Source organism: Rhipicephalus sanguineus, chromosome 7, assembly GCF_013339695.2.
Source record: "Rhipicephalus sanguineus isolate Rsan-2018 chromosome 7, BIME_Rsan_1.4, whole genome shotgun sequence".
In the NCBI taxonomy this organism is placed as follows: Eukaryota; Metazoa; Arthropoda; class Arachnida; order Ixodida; family Ixodidae; genus Rhipicephalus; species Rhipicephalus sanguineus.
In genome coordinates, this window is record NC_051182.1 from 144,407,940 (window position 1) to 144,432,449 (window position 24,510).

At 48.4% G+C, this 24,510-nt stretch overlaps 2 protein-coding genes across 3 annotated transcripts in view; both read left to right on the plus strand.

The window, feature by feature from the left end:
- Nucleotides 1-1,039: 1,039 nt before the first annotated feature.
- LOC119400147 (multiple inositol polyphosphate phosphatase 1) overlaps nucleotides 1,040-24,510 on the plus strand; it is a 47,124-nt gene continuing 23,653 nt past the window's right edge. Inside the window, exons 1-2 of one of the 2 annotated variants that reach the window (XM_037667129.2) lie at nucleotides 1,040-1,455; nucleotides 9,973-10,072. In XM_037667129.2, coding sequence (XP_037523057.1) covers nucleotides 10,043-10,072 — 30 coding nt within the window. In that variant the 5' untranslated portion in view covers nucleotides 1,040-1,455; nucleotides 9,973-10,042. The remainder of the gene's footprint in view (nucleotides 1,456-9,972; nucleotides 10,073-24,510) is intronic. The other variant, XM_049417984.1, reaches the window with a different exon arrangement.
- On the plus strand, nucleotides 14,979-16,318 carry LOC119400148 (alpha-(1,3)-fucosyltransferase C). The gene has a single exon (XM_037667130.2). The coding sequence runs from the start codon at nucleotides 15,169-15,171 to the stop codon at nucleotides 16,267-16,269; it is 1,101 nt and encodes a 366-aa protein (XP_037523058.1). The 5' UTR covers nucleotides 14,979-15,168; the 3' UTR covers nucleotides 16,270-16,318.

Consider the following 24,510-nt stretch of genomic DNA (forward strand, 5'->3'; position numbering starts at 1 on the left):
CCATGCTCTACCCTCTCCCCTCCTCCTTTCCTTCCTCCTCTCCCTCGTTCCCCTTCCCACCCCAGTTCTATACTATACTACGCATGACTATACTATGCTAGGAGCTCCTTGGCACATGCCCGCTTTCTCTGGCGCATACCCGCCGAGTTTTCTGCAACGCCGGCCGTACTCCAAGTTTAAACAGCGGCGCCGTTAAAAATGCGATTCAAACTAAGCTACCGCCGTTGCTGGGCCTATTACGGGCAGACCTACACGCGACTGCGGCGACGTCGCTGCGGAAGCTAGTTAACGAGACGATGCACATTGAGAACATACGAATCATGTTGTGTTCTCCAGAGGCACATCAGGCACATCTCCCCACTCCCTCCCCGAGTCCCACGCTGACGTCACGAGGGGAATGAGAAAGGAGCGCGCGTAAAGGGGTGACGTCATGCCTCGCGGAAAAAAAAAAGAGATGAATAGACGCCCCGAATGTGGTGGGTCGCGTCCTTCTCGTATGCGTGCCGTCTGCTTACCGCGGCGCGAATGCGAAACCCGGAACTGTATCCACTTTCGAGATACACAAAATATGGCGCGAACAGCGAGGCGCGTAAGACCGGATGAAATCATTTCGGTGCCGCCGCGGCAAGTTGTCATTCAATCGCGTGGGACGATACGTCGTCTCGGGACCGGTGGGCGACGCCAAAGCTTGCTGACTAAACGACCGGGTACGACTTCAAGCAATAAGATCACCTCTTTAGAGCCTCAGTTGTTTGACACGTTACCAGTCATCCTAACATCTATGAGCCAGGTGATAAGCAGCATATCAAAATTGATACATTTTATTGCAATAATTTAGTCGTTTTAGTTCCCGATAGATGGGGCGACAATTTGTTAAACCCTAATTGTGAGTCACCAAATGTGACGTAATTTTGGTGCTTCGGTTTCTTAAGTTCCAAGCCTAAAGGGCGTTCGCTTTCACGCTGTGCGCGAGCCTGTTTAGGCGGGCACACCACTACCACGGCCGCGCGAGGACTGGTTTCGTGGTGACGCACAAAACGTCACGTCTCAAGCGAAGCAAGTTGTGGAGGGGGTCTCTCCGAAGTTTTCAGCAGCAGACGACGCGCGCATCGCGCTAACGACGGCTCGCGTGCGCGGCGCGCATGCCCAATCGAACCTTCGACCAGCGAGAAACAAAGATCGTGTGAGTGGAGGCATTCCGTGCGCCGTCGATTGAAAGGGTCCGGCAAAAAACGGCTCGACTGTCAAAGGGGCGTGCGTTGATCGAGTAAAGGTTTTTCCGTGCGCAGAGGCTGTTGTAGGTGTAGGCTGCCCTGTGTTATAGTTACATTGGGTGTCCGTCGTTTTTTCGGAAGCCGGACCCGTGTCGGAAGTTGGCGAGTTGGCAACAAGCCGGATAGCGTGATGACAACGGAACAGCCTTTGTGACAGCCAACGGACACAACGACTCCAAAGGTAAGAGCAAGATCGATCACGTTTCATGTTTTTTTTTCTCTTTTTTGGTTTTTTTTTTCTTCATCCATGCGCGAAGTGCAGTGATCGTTCGACCAGGAAGCGTGCAAAATTGTAAAACACGGAACTGTTATACAAACCTTATTATTTTATTTATTTGTTATTTTTTGTAGCACGACATGCGCGACGTTTCTGTAATGCAGCAGCAGAGCAAAATATGTCGATGATTAACCTGTAGAACAATTCCTCCATTATTACTGTGGGAATTCGGCACGTAAAACATTTCATCAAACACATATACCCAGTAAAAGCAGCCGTGTGCTGTTTATACTTTTAGGTTATTGAAATGAAACCGCGTTTCGCAATTGCAGATTATTTAATTTAACAGCGTATTCACTGTCCGTATTATTTTTTTACTTTGCTTTCCCATCCCTGTGCTAAACTGGTAGGTTAGGGGATGTGTAATCAATCAATCAATCAAACAATCAATCAATCAATCAATCGATTAGACAATTCGTCAGTCAGTGTTATTGCAACAAATAAGAGTACGAAGAGGCGTGTAACGATGGAACCTCGGAAATATAGGGTTGTAATGAGAAGTTTATTATTCACTGAATATACAGAGGTATTACTTCATACATAGATAACGCGTTACGAGGAACATAAAACATAACAATGAAAGTGCAGGATGCAAAGAAATAGCGTTTGATTTTTACAATTTGCAGCACGTACCGGCTATCTTAATTATGTGGAACGTATTAAAAAAAAAGGTTACCGGATATTAAAGTTCAAATTTCTTATAGGGCCAGATATTTCGGAGTCGAGTAGAAATAAATGCGTTAGAATAAACGGCATGTAGTCGTTAGCTTTGGGACTCGTAACTGATAGTGACGAAAATTACAATCGAAAAATCGACGCCAACCAGCGCACAAATCACGACCTTTGATACAAAAATTGCATTCATGCGGCTGCTTTGATGGGTATATTGCGTAAAATTCGCTTCGTAATGCTCTTCTGTTCCAACTGACAGTGTCTCGCACTGCGTTTTTGTCCGCGAGACATGCTGACCAAAACAGCGATTCATTTAAGCCGCAGATCTCGGGCACAATTCTTGGGCGCTATTCTGGACACTGTCGAATTCCGCCATATTGTCAGAATTTGTGATGGCGGCATTTTAAGCCAATCAGAGAGGCCGTAGCAGCCCTCTGGGCCAATCAAAGTTGACCAATGGCGGAATTCGACAACATGGCGGAATTTGACTGTGTCTAGAGTAGCACCCCTTCTCTCTAAAGTGGTACAAAAGCAGACAGCGCTTCTAGAACATATGTGGGGGAAAAGAAATTCTCTAGCTGTGTTGTGTTATCAACACTGACCGACCTAATTCGTTTAATTCTGCGCAGTATGTTACTCAGGAGTCGCTGACATTGCAATGCGCAACGTGTCGTATTTGTTGCACCATTTTTTTATGCACCCCGGAAGTCTGATTTAACGCGCGGGGAGCTAAAAGCATGGACGTATGACAGCTTTTATTTTTTTTATTTGTCTACAAGGTGTATGTTTTATCACGCTACTACTTATCGCCGACAGATTGGGCTTGAGATAAAAAGCATTGTGTGCTTGAGGAAATACCCTCCAAGTTCCTGAATACATTCACGTACAAACACACGAAAAACAAATAAAGAGATAAGCTGGCGTACCGTCGCTTTCTAAACGCCGCGGGCCCCTGCGCTCGTCCGGAAATGTCAAAGTGAGAAACATAACGAGCGATATTAGACAGGTCGACATGCAGATAAAGCCATATCCTCGCATATCGATTTTGTTCTCACTTTTTTCGCGCATTGATAGCATACACAGTGAAACCTCGGTGATACGAATCTTACGGGACAACCAAAAATATTCGTATCATCCAAAATTCGTATAACCAGAAAGCATGAAAAATTATCATGCGACAAAAAAAAAAGCTGGCGTACATTTTCATTTATTGTTTTTCAGGGCCACAGCAACGTCAGGAAAAACTCTGTATGATTGTCAGTTAAGTTTTCAGGTACTCGTAAATATGAGGCCCGTAAGCGCGTCTTTTATTAATGAACCAGGTGCGTTGTGACCCGCGACAGCAGTAGCCCCGTCCGAATTCTAGCGTGCTTTTTCGCATGACACAGGAGTAATGCTGCGAGAGTGACGGAAAAAGTGCTTTGACGGGATAAATCAGGGCCACAAAATTTCAGAACCATGGTCCTATGTTATGCTTTTGTGATCGCGGCGGTGTTGGGAGATTTACGGCCGTGCCTGCAAAAGTGCGATCTCAACAATCGCGCATGTTGACGTTGTGAGGCCCGACTCCTTCGCCGAGACCGGCCTCGCCTTCTTTCGGTCCTAGTCCTCCTTTCACAGGATTTCTGGTGCACGAGGCAGGCACGTGTTCACATAGTACAACGACAGGAGCCCGCGTCGATGCGTTAGATAAATAATGGAGGGCGCCAATGCCCTCTGTAATGTAAACGCGAACGCACACGGAGGCACATTAGAGCCTCAAAGATTGGCGCACACAATCTCGGAGGCCGTGACGCGTCTCTGAAGGTTTATTCTGACCGCAAGAGAAGTATTTTTCTTACAACGGGATTCTCACGATTTCGCGGTGCCCGCGCTTGCGTTCCCGCGCTCGCACGTGCTTGGTGCGTCTGTCATGAGTAAAGGGACACGGGGCGCGTGCCGGACAGCGCAATGCGTCGATGGTGTGCGGGGAATGGAAAAGTACCCGATGGTGTGCACCCCCCGCCACGTCGACGCAAGCAATTGGCCGGCGAAAGGCGCGTGCCACGCGACCCGAACTGAGGTGCGGAACCCCAGAGGAACGAGCAGGCATTGTTCGGTGGAGTCATCGAGGAGCAAGGTGGTGCAGGCCAGCGTCGCGTCCGCGACGGGAACAGCAGGGCTGAGTTCTGGAGGCAGCGTTGTGCATGCCCCGGGAGGGTGGCCGTCGACCTCGGGGTCTACCGAGCGAGGCGTCCCGGGATTGCGGCAGCCTCATCACGCAGTTCTCATGGCACCTGCGGCACTACCACAGCTCGGCAAGACGACGGCGACCCACCGACAATCACGGAGCCACGTCGACAGTTAGAGCCAGTGGCACTGAAGAGAGGCCGGCAGTTAGGCCTAACTGGGAGAGACCGGTGTTCTCCGAAAGGAAGGAAGCATCGGCGAGGAGGACGATCAGCGAGGCGTCTGATCGACGGCGACGGCCCGGAGACGTCGAGAGGAGCTGCGACGACGGGGCCGAACGTCGACTTTGGACCATCAACCGAGTCAGCGGACACCGCGAACTGTAAGAACGCTCCATTAGTATCGCGAGTGACTGAGATGCCATAGTGGCCAGACTATCGAGGTGATAGGAAATAGGCATGACTCGAAGGTTTTGCAATTGTCTGTTAGTGATTGCGCAATAGCGTCGCATTTCCTAATGGTACTTTTTGTTGTAAATTTTGAGTGTTCATTTTTGTGTGCCGTGGTGTGGTAGATAAAGTTTTGTTTGCAGTGCCACCACGGTCTCTCCCGAGTCTCTCCTCTCTCTCTCCCAACTCCATTCCGACATTGCAAGCGCTCCCGAGATACGTGACATAATAAGTGGCGAGCCTGTGCCAGGATTTTTCCAGCGTTGGGCCCAGTCACGTAGCGTCGGGGGTTGCAAGGATGGATATGGATTGGGACAAGATAGTGAGAGTCATTCGGGAGAGAAAGCTCAATGGAGAGCAGCGTCTCAGGTTCATTGAAGAAGAGTGGGAGAGTAAGATAGAGGAGGGCAAAGCCGAACTTGAGGCAAGACGCGCCGATCTCGAGGCGAGACGCGCCGAACGCGAGGCGAGACGCGCCGATCGCGAGGCAAGTCGCGCCGATCTCGAGGCAAGTCGCGCCGAACGCGAGGCAAAACGCGCCATTGCGCTAGAAGCGTATGCTCGGGAAAAGGAGGAACTAGAGCGCAAACTGCGACTGGCACAAGCCACAGGATACATTGGACAGAATGAGAGAAGGCCCATAGAGATTTCATTGGGAGAAGTCAATGCGCCTGATTTTCAGAGTTTTGTTTCCGCTGAGCAAAGGGCCAGTGAGCCTGCTAGTGGTGCAGATGCAAGCAGTCTTTGTAGGAGTGGGCAGAACAAAGAGGAATCAAGGGTTGCACAGAGTGACAGGATAGCAACGGTTAGTGAACTGCATGCCAGTGCTGTTGAAGAGGGGACGGAGGTAGAGAATGCGACACCCCCAGACAACAAACAGCCAAAGGATAGCTCCCCACTGATGAGCATGTATGTTGAAGAAAGAAGTAGTCAGCGTTCGCGAGATGTGACAATAAAGAGTAAGATGAACGCAATGGCTCAGAAGCACAGTGCTAAACGCGCAAAAGTTAAGGAAACGCAGGCAGCTCCAGAGATAGCGAAAAGTGGTTTCAAGCATCGGGACGCAAGAAAAGATGCCCGAGCTGTGAACAGTAGACGCGTAAGACGAAGGAGAAAGAACGCTGCGAAAACGCGTCAAGTAGGTTGTATTTATTTGGATGCAGAGAGGGTCGTGCAAGAAACCAGGGTCGAGCATAAATGTAGGACGCAGTCAGAGAAAGTTAGGTCAAAGAGGCGTCCCGTGACGAGTAACGGAGGAAACAGCCATAGGGAGCACGCTACGTGGGCAAATAAGAACAGTCCTTTCAAGAATGAGCTGAAGAAAAAGGGCCCAAATGTTGCATATGGGGGGAGTAAATCAACGACTAGTGAGTCCCATGCCAGTGTGCCTGATGTGGGCAAAGAAGAAAAGAACGCGATGCATCCAGGCAATATTGAAACCGAAGACAGCGTTTCGCTGAGCGACATGCCTGTTGAAAGAATAAGCACTCAGCGTTCGCGGATAACATCAGAGAGGAGTAGGATGAATGGAAAGCCTCAGACGCACGGTAGTACAAGCGTAAAGTTAAAGAAAGTGAAGACAGCTCTGAAATCAAAGAAACCTGGTCGTAATTATCAGGACGCCATAAAGGTGGCTGAACTTGTCAAGGGCAGACGCGTAAAGCGGACCAAAAAGAATGCCCCCAAAACGCGCAGAGTAGGCTGTAAGAAGTGGTATGCAAAGAGGTTGAGGCTAGTAGTGAGAGCCAGGCATAACGGAAGGACGCTGCCTGAGGAAGTTAGGTCGAAGATGCGTCGGGTGAAAAGAAACAGAGGCATCAGCTTAAGTGAGCGTCCGAGACATTGGGCAGCGAATAGACGTAAGGAGAAACTGAAGAAGAGGCGTCGGGTTAGAGTCGTCAGATGTAGTGAGCGTTCGAGGAGACATGTCATGAGTAGGCGCAGGAAGAAGTTGAAAAAGATGCGCAATGTGAAGAAGCACAGGCTTAAGCATGGGGCATCAAACGAGCAGCTGCTATTGTGGTAAAACTATTTTTGTGAATTGAAAAAGGGTTTGAGTATATTAATGGATGTCGTTATTGGAATAGATCTCGGTAGACACTGTATTTGTGCAGATTTGTTAAGAGTTTTGTGCGTAGTTATTTCTGTGAGCGTAGCAGTATAGTGTAAGGACTATGAACTCGTGGACATTGTGAATGGTCGAGTGCAGTGCTTGGTGCAGTGTCAGTGAAACTAAATGTGAACCCAAGACAAGAGGGAACAAGTGATAGGTTACAAGACCAACGGAGGAGCAGAGGGCCATAACCATAAGGAGGAGCACAGAAGCAGTTTTTTAAGAAAAAACTCTTAAAAGGGGGCCCAATGTCATGAGTAAAGGGACACGGGGCGCGTGCCGGACAGCGCAATGCGTCGATGGTGTGCGGGGAATGGAAAAGTACCCGATGGTGTGCACCCCCCGCCACGTCGACGCAAGCCATTGGCCGGCGAAAGGCGCGTGCCACGCGACCCGAACTGAGGTGCGGAACCCCAGAGGAACGAGCAGGCATTGTTCGGTGGAGTCATCGAGGAGCAAGGTGGTGCAGGCCAGCGTCGCGTCCGCGACGGGAACAGCAGGGCTGAGTTCTGGAGGCAGCGTTGTGCATGCCCCGGGAGGGTGGCCGTCGACCTCGGGGTCTACCGAGCGAGGCGTCCCGGGATTGCGGCAGCCTCATCACGCAGTTCTCATGGCACCTGCGGCACTACCACAGCTCGGCAAGACGACGGCGACCCACCGACAATCACGGAGCCACGTCGACAGTTAGAGCCAGTGGCACTGAAGAGAGGCCGGCAGTTAGGCCTAACTGGGAGAGACCGGTGTTCTCCGAAAGGAAGGAAGCATCGGCGAGGAGGACGATCAGCGAGGCGTCTGATCGACGGCGACGGCCCGGAGACGTCGAGAGGAGCTGCGACGACGGGGCCGAACGTCGACTTTGGACCATCAACCGAGTCAGCGGACACCGCGAACTGTAAGAACGCTCCATTAGTATCGCGAGTGACTGAGATGCCATAGTGGCCAGACTATCGAGGTGATAGGAAATAGGCATGACTCGAAGGTTTTGCAATTGTCTGTTAGTGATTGCGCAATAGCGTCGCATTTCCTAATGGTACTTTTTGTTGTAAATTTTGAGTGTTCATTTTTGTGTGCCGTGGTGTGGTAGATAAAGTTTTGTTTGCAGTGCCACCACGGTCTCTCCCGAGTCTCTCCTCTCTCTCTCCCAACTCCATTCCGACATTGCAAGCGCTCCCGAGATACGTGACAGCGTCTTCAGCGACAGCGCGGACACAGCACCTCTTCGTACATGGGCGGAAGGGTGCATTCGTATCAAACGTCGCGGGGTAAACATTGGTTCGCAAGAACCATACTCCATTACACTGCTGGCCAATGGGCCTTGGCCGGGGCCAAAGAAAAATTCGTATCACCCCGAAATTCGTATGAGCTGTGATTGTATCACCGAGGTTTCACTGTATGTCGAAGTATCGGGCTTTTATAGCAGGGTCGAAAGAATACAACGCGTTTCGTTTCATGCCGATATACTTTTGGTTGTGAAGCGTTCGCTACAAATGCTTCGTTGTCGCTCACTTTTGTATGATTACGGCTAACGATAAATCTTTCTCCCTCTTTCTCTAATAATTAATTATGCGGTTATTCGCATCACGGTACGGGCCTTAATTACATTAACGAAGTCTCGCTCATGTAACGGAAGTACTGTGCTGAATACAATTAGCTTCAAGAAACGCGTTCTCTAATTATATGCAGTAGCTACATGCGTTGACGTCCCAACTGGCATTTCCAGGCGCTGCACTTTATCGTGTACCAATGTCTTCCATCTCTTCACTGTGGCCTCCGGCTATTCTTTATGTATTCGATAACACAAGTATTCTTTCCTTTTTTCTTTCTTTCTTTCTTTCTTTCTTTCTTTCTTTCTTTCTTTCTTTCTTTCTTTCTTTCTTTCTTTCTTTCTTTCTTTCTTTCTTTCTTTCTTTCTTTCTTTCTATTCACCTGGTACAGTTAGTTACCAGTAACAATAATCTCCGGATTTTCACGTGCCAAAACCACTGTATGACTATGAGGAACGCCGTGGTGGAGGCATCCAGAAATTTCGACCATCCGAGGTTCGTTGATATGGTTAGCACTTTATAGCATGCGGTGACAAACGGTAACCAAGTCGTAGCAGTTGCGCAAAGTGGCACAATTAAGGTGATATCAGGTGGTAACATGGTTGTAAGGTAACCTTACCATCTGTGGGTAGTGGTAATAAGTACCTTGGTGGTATAGTGGTAATGTGGTACGTACCACCAGCATGATTGTAGGAGGGTGCCAATGTTGTAAGGTTACCACAGCCTTACAACATTGGTACACCTTGCAGTCTTGGTAGTAGTGTTCGTCACTTTACGGTCACCTGTTATCACCTTGTGCAACTCTTACCACTTGGGTATCACTTTTTACCACATGTTACCGCGTGTTATCACTTTGGTTACCACCTTGTGTCTTGGTTGTAAGGTTACAAACCTTCCGACAACCAAGGCACATGTGTCTAGATATAAAAGGTGACTTCTCGGTGATGAGAGGTGCCAAACGTAGCCTGTAAAATGCCTGTTTGTATTTCAGACCCCAAGAGCTCAGTTGGGTGACTTGAGAGCCCATACATTTGCACGTCCAATCAGTCAATTCAATAATTTAACCCAATCATCTGGTACAATGTAGGCCGTAAAGTAGTAACATGTCGCGATGCAACCAAGGTTACCACCTAGTGTCGCCTTGTACAACTGTGGCCAATTAGTTACCACGTTTTACCACCTTAGCCATCTCTGTCGCCATCTATTACCGCCTGGTACGCGTAATGTTACCAGCTTCCTCCTTGGTTGTGTGGCAACTTTACAGCAACCAAGGCACAGGAATTGAGTTTACTGACTCGAGATTCCATTCATTCAAAGTGTGTACAGACATTTATCTTTATCATTGCGTGTCATTGTCAGCCTTATCACCTCGTGGTTTTCCTTCCTCTCCTTTTTTTTTTATCGTATCGAAGCGTATGCGCAGAGCGAACATTTGGCAAACGACTTACGCGTAATGCTTTCATTGTTCTCCAAGGAGACATATCGGCCAGCAGAGCCACCGGAGACTCGGAACATCGCGCACGCTTCCTGTTCGTGGCTTGACGATGAACTGGAAATGGGTCCGCCTTGCCGTGGTGAGTACAGACTCGCCCTCATACACGTGCATGATATATTTCCTCTCTGCGCTAGTGCAAGCGTTTATTTTAGGGCGCAGTATTTGTAGAAAAAGTAAACGGCGACCACGACATAAACGAGGATTTGTTGTGCTCGACCAGACACGCAAAAAGATTCGTTTAATGCGCGAAGAACGTCGTGTACAAGATCCAACTGTCCTGCGGAGCACTTTACGTTGGACAGACAACGAGAGGCAGCGGGAGCACCGATACAATCCGCCATTTTTCACGACGCTCCGGCGCATGCGCTCTCCCCTAGCGGAAATGTCACAAAACGTCTTTTCATCTCGGAGGCTTTGCTTCTGGCAGTAGGGGTTGTCCCGGCCCCTACCAAACCCCTATAAAAACGGCAGAGGGCAGCACAGGAAGATGAAAGAGGCGGATTGTGGCCTCCTACAATCCCCGGGGCATATGGCGACACGCTGCAACAGGTGACCATGCAGTCCTGTGTTTGAAAAAACTGAAATCGCGCACAGGTCGAGCAAGCAGTCGAAAAGGAAGCTCGTTGAAGCCTACACTATAAAAACGGCAGCATGGAACGCGTGTGTAAGCGCTCCGTCGATAGCACTCAGCCAAATGGAAATTGAGCGAATAAACGAGGATAGGGGCGTCGGTAGCTAGGGCAGCTCTGCGCACGCGTGTGGTCACTGCATAGATATTGCTACGTACTAGCGGCATCGCGGTCAACAAGACAAAAAAAAAGGACGACAACATGATAGACTGGCGCGAGTTGTTCCTATCTGCAGCGCTGCTCGCTTAACCACTGGTAAATACATCTGTTCCTATTCCTTCGAGTCTGTGGATTTCCCGTAGCATATTTGGTGGAGGTGCTGGGTTTTCCTTCAGAATTAATTTATGTTCTTGTTTTCATGTCGTCTTAATGCTCTACTATAATCTTCACGTCCTACTTTTATTCGCCAGGGCTTTCTTTCCCCAATTTGAACAATGAAAATCATGTTTTTCTAGGTAAACCCGAAAAATTCCTTCCTAAAACCCCCTTGTCATGTAATACTTCTCACTTAAAAAAAAAGAAATAAGGCAATCAAATGGTCATCACGCAGCGCGCCGCAGCAACTGTAATGCAATGCACTCAGTCAGGCTGAAGAAAAAAAACGCATCTTGGGCTCGTATTGGTAATCTTATTCTTTTGCAAATTCGATAAATCCGACAACAAAAACTTGCGTCGAATTGTCGTACCGTGCGAAGACAATGGTGAAATGAAGCAGAGGTGTAGTGTACAAGTATTACACACGTATTATTGTATCACATTCTTATATGATAGCCAACATTAGTCAGCGTTATCATAAATTTCGCCTACAGTTAGCCAAAACCAGGCACTGTACGTCAGTGGCGTAGCCAGGGGATGGCCCACCAAGCACGTGTGCCACCCCCTGGCTGCAAAAGCATGCAAAAGATTAAAGGTGGACTAACCATGAACAAAATGCATCATAGCCCTGCAAAAACAAACTGCTTCTACATCCCTGCATGACAGAGAAATTTCCTTCTTGAATAGTTTTGTCACCCGATGCAGTTTATTTCATGGTTAGTCCACCTTTACTATTTTGCATTTATTCTCAGTTTGACGTCATCGGCGTGTGTTCACGTGGTTATAGGTTGTGCGTTAATATATGTGTTTCTGCGCTAATAAAGTTAGTTGTGAGAACAGCGCTGGGGTTCGTGTCCCTTCTTTACCTTTGTCTTCGTTCTATCGTGCTGAATCCACTCATCATGTCTACTTTTCTTTATCGTTAAATATGTTACTAGACGCGGTATTCTAATGCAACCAGTGACGGAAAGTAACTTCTGTCACTGTGAGCCGCAACGACTCAGATACTAGAAGCGTAGACATTCAAATCCATCACGCATATGTCACAATGACGTCACAGATTTCGCAAGCGCGAACGGCCGAAGCCTAAATGATCGAACTGCGACCTTCACTCCGGCAGCCAACATTCTCAGTCTGTAACGCAACACATGTATCTCGGGATGCGGTTGTATAGAGTGTCTTTTGAACAAAGCTCGTTCCCATCACTCACGGGTATGGGTGACAGCCTTGCACGCGATGCCGGTCCACTCGCGCGTTGTAAGAAAGTGGATATCGACAAGCTGTCGTTCTTTTCTTCCGGATGTGACTTGCGGCGACAATACATCTTCCGACGCCCACTGACGCAAAAAAAAAGAAACGCTCACAGGGTCCCTTTTTCCCTTCTCAGTCGATGTATTGATCCTCCCCCGCCCCCCTCCGATAGCTGTCTGCGCCTAACGTGGTTTTGCACTGCCTCCGGGGTCGCAGGCATTGCAAGCTTTCTGCACCTAACCTGATCTTACACAGCCTCCGTGATCGGCCCACCTCCTTTGACCAAGCGAAGATGTCACGTGATGACGTCATCATGTGACGTCCATGGTGACGCCACAAATCTTTGTGATCTGTGATGCCATGAACACGTCATACTGTGATGTCATCACGTGATGATGGGTTCCTTAACTAAATCTAAGCACACGGGCCTCAAGTATTTTCGCCCCCGTCGAAAATGCGGCCGCCGCGGCCGGGGTTCGATCCCGCGACCTTCGGGTCAGCAGTCGAACTCCTTAACCACTAGACCACCGTGGCGGTTGAGTTCTGTATGCTTACCGCGGGTGGACTAAGTGAAACGAATCATTGGATCGCGATCGAATGAAGACAATGCCGCTGCTATAACAGCGCGCAGCTAACATTATCCGACATTGCCAAACACTATGCAGCATTAGCCACCACTAGCAGACGTAAAGCAGCGCTTCAAGTATGCGAGTTTGCACCTTAACAATACGGGGCCTCGTGACTTCAGAAGAAACGTTACGAATGACGTCATACGACCGCCGCACAGAGAGACAGAAATAGAAAGGTAAAGGAAAGACGAGCAGGTTAACCAGACAAAATCACCGGTCGGCAACCCTGTACTTGGGAAGGGGAAAGGAGGTTTAAAAGAGAATGAGAGAGAAGAGTCTGTGACGACACTACAAGTTACGACAGCAGCACCCGATCAAGTACTGTACACCAGCATTGTCTGCGAACAGTCAAAGTTTGTTGTTGTTCAGTCCAATTTCTCGAAGAGTCCGCAGCAACGCCCTCATATAACGGCTCGCGTTGAATACCGGTTAGGCCAGTGCCCCTGGGATTTTGTACCCTGTCAGTGGGGGACGGTTGTCTAGCTGGGCTCGTGGTGCTGAGAGGGCTGATGTTTCGGAGTTAAAGCGGGTGCACTCGCAGAGAATGTGCACGGTATTTTCGCTGCTCCCGCAGAGTTCATCATAATAAGTTTTCGGGGTTTTACATCCCGAAACTATACAATATGATTAAGAGTTCGCATAACGGGATATCAGCCATTCCAATAATAAATGAATAAGCAACTTAAATGTAAGTCAAGGTTCTGCCTGGCGTTGCATACGCATCGCTAGTTTGCCAGCGTCAGCGGTTGGCCCGTGTCACTGGGGAGGCCAGTCTCGCTATGCGAGAACCAGAGTCGGCAGCGAAGTGCCGATCTACCAGTGACGTCACACGCGACGTTTCTGTTAAGGTGACGTGATTCCTAGCTATTCAGGCGCAGACCTCAAAGTGGCCTAATTAAACAAGTGATCAGAACACAAAATATAGTGTGACCTACTCCAGGCAATAGTCAGCAATGTGCATTTGGTCGCGTCGTCATTGAGTGCATTGACATATTGCTTAAACTCTTGCTGGAGATAGCTGGGGCATCCTGCATAGTTGACGTCGCTGAGAAATCACCCTCGTGGCAAAAATCGTCACCACCATGGCGTAGCCGCGGGAGGGGGGAGGTGTGCATACCCTCCCCCAATTTTTGTTAATTTTGCATATGTATATATACATGCACACGTAGAAATACACGCGCGAATATACATTTATTTTTTTTATTTCACTCTCGTACCCACAGCGCCATTCAGGCATTACAGTGGAGGGTATGGTCGGAGACACCCCCCCCCCCCCTCACCGATAAAATTTTCCGACTACGCCGCTGTCACACGTCGTTGTATGAAGTGGGTGAAATGGGCCCAGGAAGATGTTGCCTTCAAAACAAATTTGAATTGAATTGAACCTCAATTCAAGTCACCGCCGGTGTAAATTTTCGAGACAAAAATCCGGCTTCAAATAGACAAGATGCCGACACACAGAATCGCCGTGCGGGGTTCATTAGAGACGTTACGTCGGAGGGCGTCCCGCGTCCGGTCCATATTTCTGGCGCCGCGCGAACGGGCTTGCTATCGAGCAGCGTTTCCGGCTCTCGTTCGGAAATCATATCTCGCCGCCATCGTTAAGCGTGCAACGTCCGCGTGTGCGCCTCAGACTTCGAGCTGCAAAAGACTGCGACGTGTAGTGGCACATCGAAAGAGCGTGTTTCCAGCATCCTCCTGTGAGTACGCCTCTAGAGCGGGTGATACAGTTCTTGACCGCAAACCGAGATGCATCGATTCCTGCTTACGGAAAACTGACCCGTGTCAACAGTTTTGTGGTGTTCCGCATAGTGGGTGCATCCGAAAGACAGGAGTATATATAGATTCCTTCTGCGAGTCACGTGCACGCGGGTCAAAGGTTTGTGATACTTCAACGTGAGTGTTGATTCTGTTCTAGAGCTGACGTGAGTCCTGATTCTGGATCGAGCTCTCGCTTCACTGACCAGAGGACTTACCAGGATCAGGCTATTTGAGACACACACAAAAAGTGAACGCCATGCTTGAAGATGCAAGAAATGTGGTTGTTCTCCGATAACGGTGCTTACAATAACGTCCACACTTTTACAGTGATGAAGGATGGTATTACATGCGCACGCCCGCAGCAAAGCCCGCATGTTTCAAGTCAGTGGTTTCCTCGTTAAACTGTCTCCCGGATTGCAGCAACACGAATTATTAAGGTGGACAATCGTACACACACCACAATGTGCCTGATAGCTTTGCGTCGTACCACAGGATTCGATCACCGTCGGATGGTCACAAGACGCGACATCAGAAGAAAATGACGATCGGTATGTATCGACAGTTGTAAATGAGTCGATTACCCTCTAATCATGGCGCTAAGGAAATTCGCCCTTCTGAAGGCCTGCCTGGTCACTCTCGCGCTTTGCACGGTCTACGTCACTCACCGCGCGGTTACCACTAACAGACCTCTAGTCGTGCTCCTCTGGACCACCTGGTGCGGCAAGGAGGACTACCCTTACTTCAAGGAGGACGCGGTCGACGGGACCTGCCCTCACGCGTGCCTCTTCACACGCCAACGGGGCTACCTCGGTTCTAGCCGCGCCCTGCTCTTCCACGGCAAGGACATTCGACTGGACGACATGCCCCCGCGTCGGTCCCCGGACCAGAGCTGGATATTCTTCAGCCTCGAGCCCCCGACCGCGACCCCGGTGCACGTGCTCCGAAAGCTAGACGGACTGTTCAACGTCACCATGACGTACAGAACCGACTCGGACATCACGACGCGGTACGGATACACGTTCAGAGCCAGGCAGAAGAGGAAGAAGCTTCGGTACGTTAAGCGATCCTCCGGCGAAGACTCCGAGACCTCCGGAGGTGACCTCGAGAGGACATCGAGGAAGAGCCGGAAGGCCATAGCCGCCTGGATGGTGTCCCACTGCAACACGGACAGCAGGCGAGAGACGTACGTCGAACGGCTCCGCAAGGTCATCGGAGTGGACGTGTTCGGCAAGTGCGGCGACCTGGTGTGCCAGCCCAAGGCGTCGGACGCCTGCCTCCGGGAGGCGGCCCGGAACTACAGCTTTTATCTGTCCTTCGAGAACTCCCTGTGCCGCGACTACGTCACGGAGAAGTTCTACCGGCCCCTGCTGTTCGACATCGTGCCCGTGGTGATGGGAGGCGCCAACTACTCGACCCTAGCGCCTCCCGGCTCGTACGTGGACGCCCTGGAGTTCGAGTCACCCGAGAGACTGGGCGAGTACTTGGACCAGGTGGCCCGAAGGCCCGAGTGGTACGGCTCGTACTTCCTCTGGAAGGAGCACACCGAGTTGAAGTACGAGAACGCCGCCTGCAAGCTCTGCTCGAAGCTGCACGAGGACGCGGCCTCCGGGAGGAGGTTCACCTACCACCGGTTCCTAGAGTGGTTCCTCGAAGACGCTCACTGCTCCAACTGGGAACAGGTTCTCTCTTGAAACCTTCGTTCGTGACGTCACAGGGGCGGTTACGGCTGTGTGCGTTGCGAGTGGTACGTCGGACCTTTGCTTCACGATAGGTCCGAAGCCCCCTCCCCCTCCCCCCTTAATGCCTCGTCTCTGCACTGCACACTGATCGTAAGGGCCTCAATGTGTGGGGAATGGGAAGATGCAGGGCGCTGCATTCAAATTTCGTCCGCTTCACCCCTCCCCCTTCCTTAATGGGGAACCCTGCGTACGCCTGTGACTATAAAATCTGAATACTTCGCGCAGGATTGAGTGCTCCGACGTATTTTGTCTTCTTTACACGCAGTAAGTGGCATCTACGACTACAGCCAGCGTGTTTTGGCCAGGATGGCATTGCATGTCATCTTTTGACTATATCCTATGTAATACATGGCGCGTCCTCGTGTGAAAAGGACACTCGGAAGCGTAGCAGAATTTTTTTTTTTTGAGGGGGGGGGGGAGGAGGAGGATGAAGGAAAGGCCGGAAGGAAGACCAGACGCGCCTTCGGTTTGCTGTCCTTCGCTGGGAGGAGATTAAGGGGTGAAAAGATAGTGGGATAGGAAGGGTTTCTACCATACTTTCTGTATGTTATTGCGTGCGTGTGTTCGTATGTGTGCGTGTATACATACACATGCAAAATTGAAAAATTTCGGGAGGGGTTTGAATCCTCCCCCCTCCCCAACTACTTCCTACGCTAGTGCTCGGAAGGTAAGCGGAAGACGTGCCTGCAACCTGTGACCATGAAAGTCTAGGCAAAAAATATTAACCTATTCTTTTGTAGCGAAGACTGCGGAACCGGGTCTCCCGAGCTTTTTCTTGAACACGTGTGCTGTTCGAACAGGAGTCGAACTCGCAACCGGCTGTCTCCGAAAGCGTGTCCCCAATTTATCGAAGGTGTGAAACAATGGCGGAGTATATAAGCGACACCTAAGTTAGGCTTTCGCTTTCGTGATCGGCATCACGCTGACTCTCTAGGGTTGCCACCTTTTACCGAAAAAAAAACCGGCCCTTATTCGGGGGGGGGGGGGGGAGTTAACGGGAGATTAAAATAATGCTGAACAATAGACGCTATGTCAATTCTTCGGCATGCAGTGCTATTTAATGTAACATTGCTTTCATTGAGCCAAATAAACCCAATGCACAAACAAAAGCAGCACACTCAGCTAACCAACTAGCCTAATTGCTGACATAAAAGTACCCGTGATTGGAATGACGCTTCGCTTATTAGTCTGAATGTGCTGCACTGAAAAGGAACCACAATGCTTCGTCCATAAAAAAAAGCTCTTCTTTGCGTCTGAATCCAACAGGCCAGTGGCATTATAGACACAAAGGAATGTTAAAATGTACCTATGCCACAAAAATGTCGGATATTCATGTACCATACACGTGCAATAATATGCTCTATTCCAATGATCGCTAGACTTGAAGGGATCCCAGAAAGTGCTTGACTAACAGCGTAAGAGTTTTGGTGAGTGACGATAAATATTTACCGTCGTAGTTGTTGAACAACGCGGTCGGGGACTGACCGCCGGTCAGTCCCCGACCGCGCAGGTGGAATTCCTCAGTCAACACGTGCGGTCAACACGGAGAAGAGTAAAAAAACAAAAAAAAAAAGAACCCCGGGATACGATGAGCAAAAAACCGGCCAATGACGCCCGGTCTTAGGTGCGGACCGGCGACCGGTCCCTTGTCTAAAAAACCGGCCCGGCCGGTCCAAAACCGGGCAGGTGGCAACCCTATGACTCTCTGAAGTGGTGAATAAAGGCTTGAACTTATAGACTACGTAAGCTGATGAGGCCCACATTGCATCAAGAAAGGTATACTTTTAACTGAGGCTCACGACAGTAGCTTGCTTCAAAGTCATCTTAAAATAATGACTCTGCTGCGGAAGCAGCGCTTTTCAGTTGCCATTAAAAATTGGACGGCAAGCATGGCTAAATCGACAGTGAACCGGCTAACATTAATATGCAATTCATGTCAAGCGTAGTCTATATATGATCCATAGGATGTATACAGATACACTGTTTATAAAGAGACGCATAAGCTCAAACACTCTGTGTATATGACAACGTCATCTAATGGCCCTGTGAGGGCTCTTTTTGTCCAAGTCATTTTCTCTTCTAAAGGCAAAATAACACACTAGCTGTTTCCAGAAGTTTCAGCTGCCATTAGCGATTGGAGGGCTAGCGTCGCTCAATCGATTGGTCAAACCGGCTAACTTATTAATTTGTACAGTCTCCCAAGAGTAGCCTAATCCACAGACCACATAAACTCGCCTTATAAAGGTGCACATCGGCTTAAACCCTACTATATATTTCGACGTCATCTAATGGCCTTGAGCGGGCTCTTTTCTCTTCTAAATACGGAACAACACATTTCTTCCGAGATCTTCAGCTGTCGCTTGGCGCAAGCTCATAGCGGCTGTTGCGCTTCTTTGTACGCGAAACGAATGTCACGTGACCGATGAATAATGCATACATGGCCCCTCCGTGCGTATACACTTATTACGCGTGGCCCGCCTTTTTTCTTTTGTTTAGCGTGTGTTCGTTCTCGAGAGGCATCGTCTAGAGAAGCAATTTCGTCACAGCAGCTGCAGAATATACAACCGAGACGCGCACGCGCCTTCGGTGACCTTGTGGGGGCGTTGGCGTACGCGCATGCGCGCAAGCAAGCTCGGAGGAGATCACGGATCGTCGCCCGCAACTGTTCGCGCATGTGCTACGAGGCGTCGCGTCTTTAGCAACGCACCACCCACGCGTATGCCGCGGATAGTGGCTTACGTAAACAGCCCAGCGCGAAATCGTAACGAGGAACTTGTACAGCCTCGGTGACGCTCGCTCCGGAAATAGCCAAGCAAGCGTCACCGAGGCTGCAGTGTCTTAATGCGGAAGCGTAGACATTTGGGCGAGTCGGTATGTCTGCATTCCGATGATTTGGTAGCGAAGAAAGAACATACGCTTACGCTTGTCCTTTTATGTTCTTTCTTCGTCTCTTTAGTGTTGCGCTACCAAATCATCAAAGTGTATAAATTTCAATATATCCTTGGTTTGCTAATTAAGCTAAAGGTACTCTTATTGCTCTGTCATGTACAACGCCTCCCATGGGTCCAGTTAACCCGCTTGCGGCAGCCTTTAGCGTCGGAAGACGTTTGTAGCAGTGCCCTATACTGAAGCTGCCCGTATGCCGTTCCAATAATTCTATATGTTTACGTAATATTCTTACCAAAACATATGGAATTCTTACCGAAATCTGTGACAAATATATGAAGGCATATGGACTCTATATAGATTCCGTAATAAAACATGGGATCATTGGAAGTAGTACCATTTAGGTTTTTTTACGAAAATAAGTCTACGTGCCATTGATTTTTTTTTAATCTGTTAATATAAAGACACACAAACGCACGCGTGCATGCACACACAGACGCATAGCCTACGTATCTGGTAATTGTAGAACCATACATATACACACCCATGTGCCCCCAACTACTCTTCGGCACCCGTGCGACACAGATTTTACCAACCATCGCGTGAAATTCGAGTACAACTTTCTTTATTCTTCTAGCAGACACTAGAAACCAGGGTCGTAGCCAGAAATTGTGGGGGTGGGGGGTCCGATCCCCCTTTATGTATGCTCGTGTGTGCGCGTATATGTGTGCCTAACTACGCACATACAAAATTGCAAAAATTTCGAGTTGGGAGGGGGGTTAATAAGTTCATGTTAACTAATTACACATGCACTAATTCATTTGTGCCACATATACGGAGACTTTGCCAGCGTTCTGTCGACTTGGAACGTGAAGACGGAATCACATTCGAGATGTGACCGTTTTCAAGGTTTTGCGGCGAAATGGATGGGTGTTCCAGCGGCCTATGAGAAAATGGATACGAAGAGGCGTGTAGAAACACAAATTTGATTGTGTCGTGTTCGCTTCATTCATCACGCCGTTTTCGTCCCCGTACGAAACTTGCACCTGCCCCCGCCCCCCTTTCGACAGTGGTCGCTGTCGGCTGCACACTGGGAAACGAACAACTGTGGCGAAGTTTTCCTTCAACGCGGCAATCATGTCATTCTATACTAAAACTTGTCCTACGCTTCTGCTGTGAAAACTGTCCTCCGTGACTCGAGACCACGCACTGCAGGCTCTCTGCGGTGCAGGCCGTCTATGCGACGCTTTCGCGCCTTGCATGCGTTCCACCATTCCAAAGACGGCTACCGCTGAGCAGGGACTCTATAACGCTATAACGCTATAACGCTCTGCACATGCATTTATTCTGCTCTGCCTGGCCTGAAATTTACATCGTCGACGACGCAAATACAGGCGGGAATCAGCAAAAGCTATATAGACCGATGAAACGCTCCTCCTGATTCAGGAAATTCATTTTCTTTCATCGGAAGGGAATAGCATCACCGTTGCTCTATATCCAAGCTGCTGTGGGTCGACGAGAGTGCAGAAGTGTTTTAGTTGGGCCGAACCGGGAGAGCTGAAGAAGGTTTCTGCTTTAGTCTCTGATTAACCTGCTTCGTCTTGCTTATCGTGTTTCTTGTTTCATTTTGATGTAGTCGGCTTTCACCCGCAAGAACTGTTAGCAACGCTCAGCGTAGACCGCGCCGCAATGTTCGGTAAGCTTCGCGGTCATTTGAGATCATTCCGTTAATATTACGCGCAGAACGCGAAGAGTCAAGTTTAATCGAGAGCTTGCGCGAGCACCAGCGATAACGATGGAAGGTTTGATGATACGTATAAAAGACGGCGCGTTCCAGCGATGATCAGGTTACTCGACGGCCGATCACTCTTCTCGACGCTATCAGTGCGCGGCGAGTTTCGCTTGTATTTTGAGTTCATTTTCCGGGAACAAGTTCGCCGACCTAAAGAGTTCCGTGTTTCCCAGTCTTGCTGCAACCTTCTTCACCGTCATAACCACGTGACAATGTGGTAGCTTGCAGCGATTGCGGTGGCCTGCAACAAGGCGACGAATAAGGCAGTGGACTCGAGCACATTGGGAAGCCCAGCTTTCAAGATTGCCCCTCAACTTGTTCTACTAGACCAGGGAGATGGTCAAGGTCCATGGTTTTCTCGACTAAGGAGAGTGAATTGACAGGCGGTCTAGTTGGTCTTGATTCATATTTAATTGACTTGTACAGCGCAATATACAACTCGCACGGCAGAGAAGCACACACGAGTAGCGACGTTAATTTCTAATAATAATAATAATATCTGGGGTTTAACGTCCCAATTAAAACCACGATATGATTACGAGAGACGCCATAGTGGAGGACTCCGGAAATTTCGACCACCTGGGGTTCTTTAACGTGCACCAGACATTTTCGCCTCCATCGAAATTGCAGCTGCCGCGGCCGGGATTCGATCCCGCGACCTTCGGGTCAGCAGTCGAACGCGCGATGTTAATTTCTCTCTCTCCCTCTCTCTCAACAAGGATGAGTTCACAGAGTTGTATACGGGCACAGACAGCTCAACATCGTTATACAAATGAAAATATTTTATATACTCATATGAATCCAACTCGCCAGATGCTATAATTAGCCTCTGCCTGTGTGATCGGCGGGTAGCCTTCTTGAATTACGTTCAGAATAAGACACTTGCCTGCTATTCCGAAAAAGTTTAGGTATTGTTCAGCATAGTAATGGGCTTTTCAGTGTGCATGCGTAATTTTAACGCCGCGCGATATCACAGATTTGTGACGTCGCGGAACGAGCAGGCGATTTTATGGCACACCAAAATTTTTTTTCACTAATGGCGAAGAACCAATGGCCGAAAATAGTGTGTTCTCTTAATTTTTACGTAGTCGTGCATAAGCGGACACTACGCGATTGATCATTTCCACGTCATTTGTTGCATCGCGTTAGGTGTTGTGTGCATGACCCAGAAAATTTCGACCAGTCAAACAGCCAATGACGAATGCGGAAGGAAACAATGCGGGGTAGTTTAACGTTGTAACCGCCCACATTTTTTTTCGACGAAAATTAATGCTAACACCGTTAGCATAGGCGTACACTTGCAGAGGCCGGAAGGTCCTTCAAGCAATGTTGCAAATACAAATGCGATGAGTACATAAAAAATGTACTACGCGTCTAATACCACAAATACTTACTTTTTGAAAGGAAACTTGTGGTTGACAAGTTAACAACAATAGTAATATAATAGTAATGTCATAATAGTAGGGTCATTCCACGCCAACTGTCCCAGTCGGGGCGCTCGACAAAAATCAATTTCTCTGAAAACATCTGAGAAAATTACACACATATAGACATTAGTTCAACAGTATTTTCCCAAAATGTTTTGAGCGGAAAAAATTTTTCGGGCATGTGAGCGCCATTTGAACCTCCCAATATGGTGGGAAACAAGGTACGACAGAAAAATTCGCTATAAATGGACCGTTTCACGCATTCATTCGAAACTTGCTTTTTTGTGTTTTTAGAGCATTGCGCTTTCATTATAGGACGGTTGCTTAGAGTAGCTTTATATTTTTCACACCTTGGCGCGTAGGTAGATATGAGTAAATTGCTGCGTTTTCAAGAATTTTTTCACAGAATATGATTGCAGACCAAATACCTCAATTATTTTTATAGAACTCTCCATAAAACGTATTATCTCCGAAAATTCTTGTTTTGCCTCTGTGCGGCGCACATGTTCTAAAATAAAATCCTGAACTTGGAAAAAAGGCTACATTGGCCTATGTTCAGACGTCTGTAGCACCCTAAGGTGGTCCAAGAAAAAATAAGCAGAAACGCGCATACGATTGAGAATCATAACACCTTTGTCCACAAAAAGTTTAATCGAAGTAGTTTTTGTTTTAGCGAAGAAAACTTTTTTTGAAGTTTAGTCCCACCATCGCATTATTTTGCTATGGGGGCAGTGCAAACCGACTGAATTTACTGCATAAAAAAACAGGTAGTGTATTCGCAGCACATCGTTTTCAGCTCCTTTTGTTAGTACTTTATAATGTATATTACATATCAAGGAGATGATAAACAGAGGTAAAAATATAACAACACCATTGGCAGAGATGCCGAAATTCCCCAATAATGAATCGCGTTACTTATTGCATGCGGCTCTGAGAATCAATTGGCGTCAAAATAAGTCTCAAAGTTCATGTAAACCGGAGAAAGGAGGCGTGAGTGTGGTCATTTATAGCGGATCCAAACGGAGTTCATCAGAGTATTCCGCAACGAACGGCACATGATGTGACAACGCGCCGCCTATTCACGCATTCCGTCCGTCGTCCGTGACACTACGGAAGGGATATGCCAAGCAATTTTTAGGGGCGAAGCTCCTTATAGCGGCACCCGTTCGTCCCTCGTAGCGTAGTATGTAACCAGTCTTACGCTTTGACCTGCAAGGTGGTGCCGGTGGGAGATTTTTCCTGTGCGTTGTTGAACAATAAAAAATTCGCAGCGTTAGCTAAAAGCCGACTTCTTCTGTCTCTCATTCCCATTAGCAGCCATTCTTTACCTCCAAGGTAGTGCCTGGTGAGATTTCTCCTGTGCGTGATTAAACAATAAAAATTTTGTTCAAAACGCCGTTGATTGATGAAATAAACCAACAAAAGACGCCAGATGTTTTGTAAAAGCAAAACGAAAGAACGCCAGATGTTTCTAAAGCAAAACGAAAAGACGCCAGCTGCTTAACGAAAGACGTCAGATGTTTTCTAAGCAATGGTTTTCTAAACAATGAAAATTCACAGCGTACATGTAAAATTAAAGTGCGCTGCAAGTCGTCATAACTCATCGAACCTTTAGTATAAACGCGCCCGATCTCACGTCGGTGATGATGTACTGGGCAGAATTCACGGAAGATTCACGGTTTACCGATGAACCTCCGCAGCTTCGCCCACTCATCATCATTCACTCCGTGGATATGCTGTGATTTTTCACATCCTTATGGTTGCAGGCAGCAGGTTTTGGTTAAAGTAGAATTTGTCTGTCTGGTAACATGCATTGTTTTACAGCTGTTATAAGATAACAACAGCCTATTTCTGTGGCGTAACTGTCCGGCGCCACCGCCGCCGCCTACGGTGTGCGTAAAATAAGTAACGCGATTCATTATTGGGGAATTCCGGCATCTAAGCCAATATTATTATCTTTTTACCTCTGTTTATCATCTCCTTGATATGTAATATACATTATAAAGTACTAACAAAAGGAGCAGAAAAGTATGTGCTACAAATACCTTACCTCTTTTATGCAGTAAATTCAGTCGGTTTGCACTGCCC

What these genes read in the sequence shown, in the direction of transcription:
- LOC119400148 (XM_037667130.2), top strand. Translation starts at nt 15,169, where the DNA reads ATGGCGCTAAGGAAATTCGCCCTTCTGAAGGCCTGCCTGGTCACTCTC.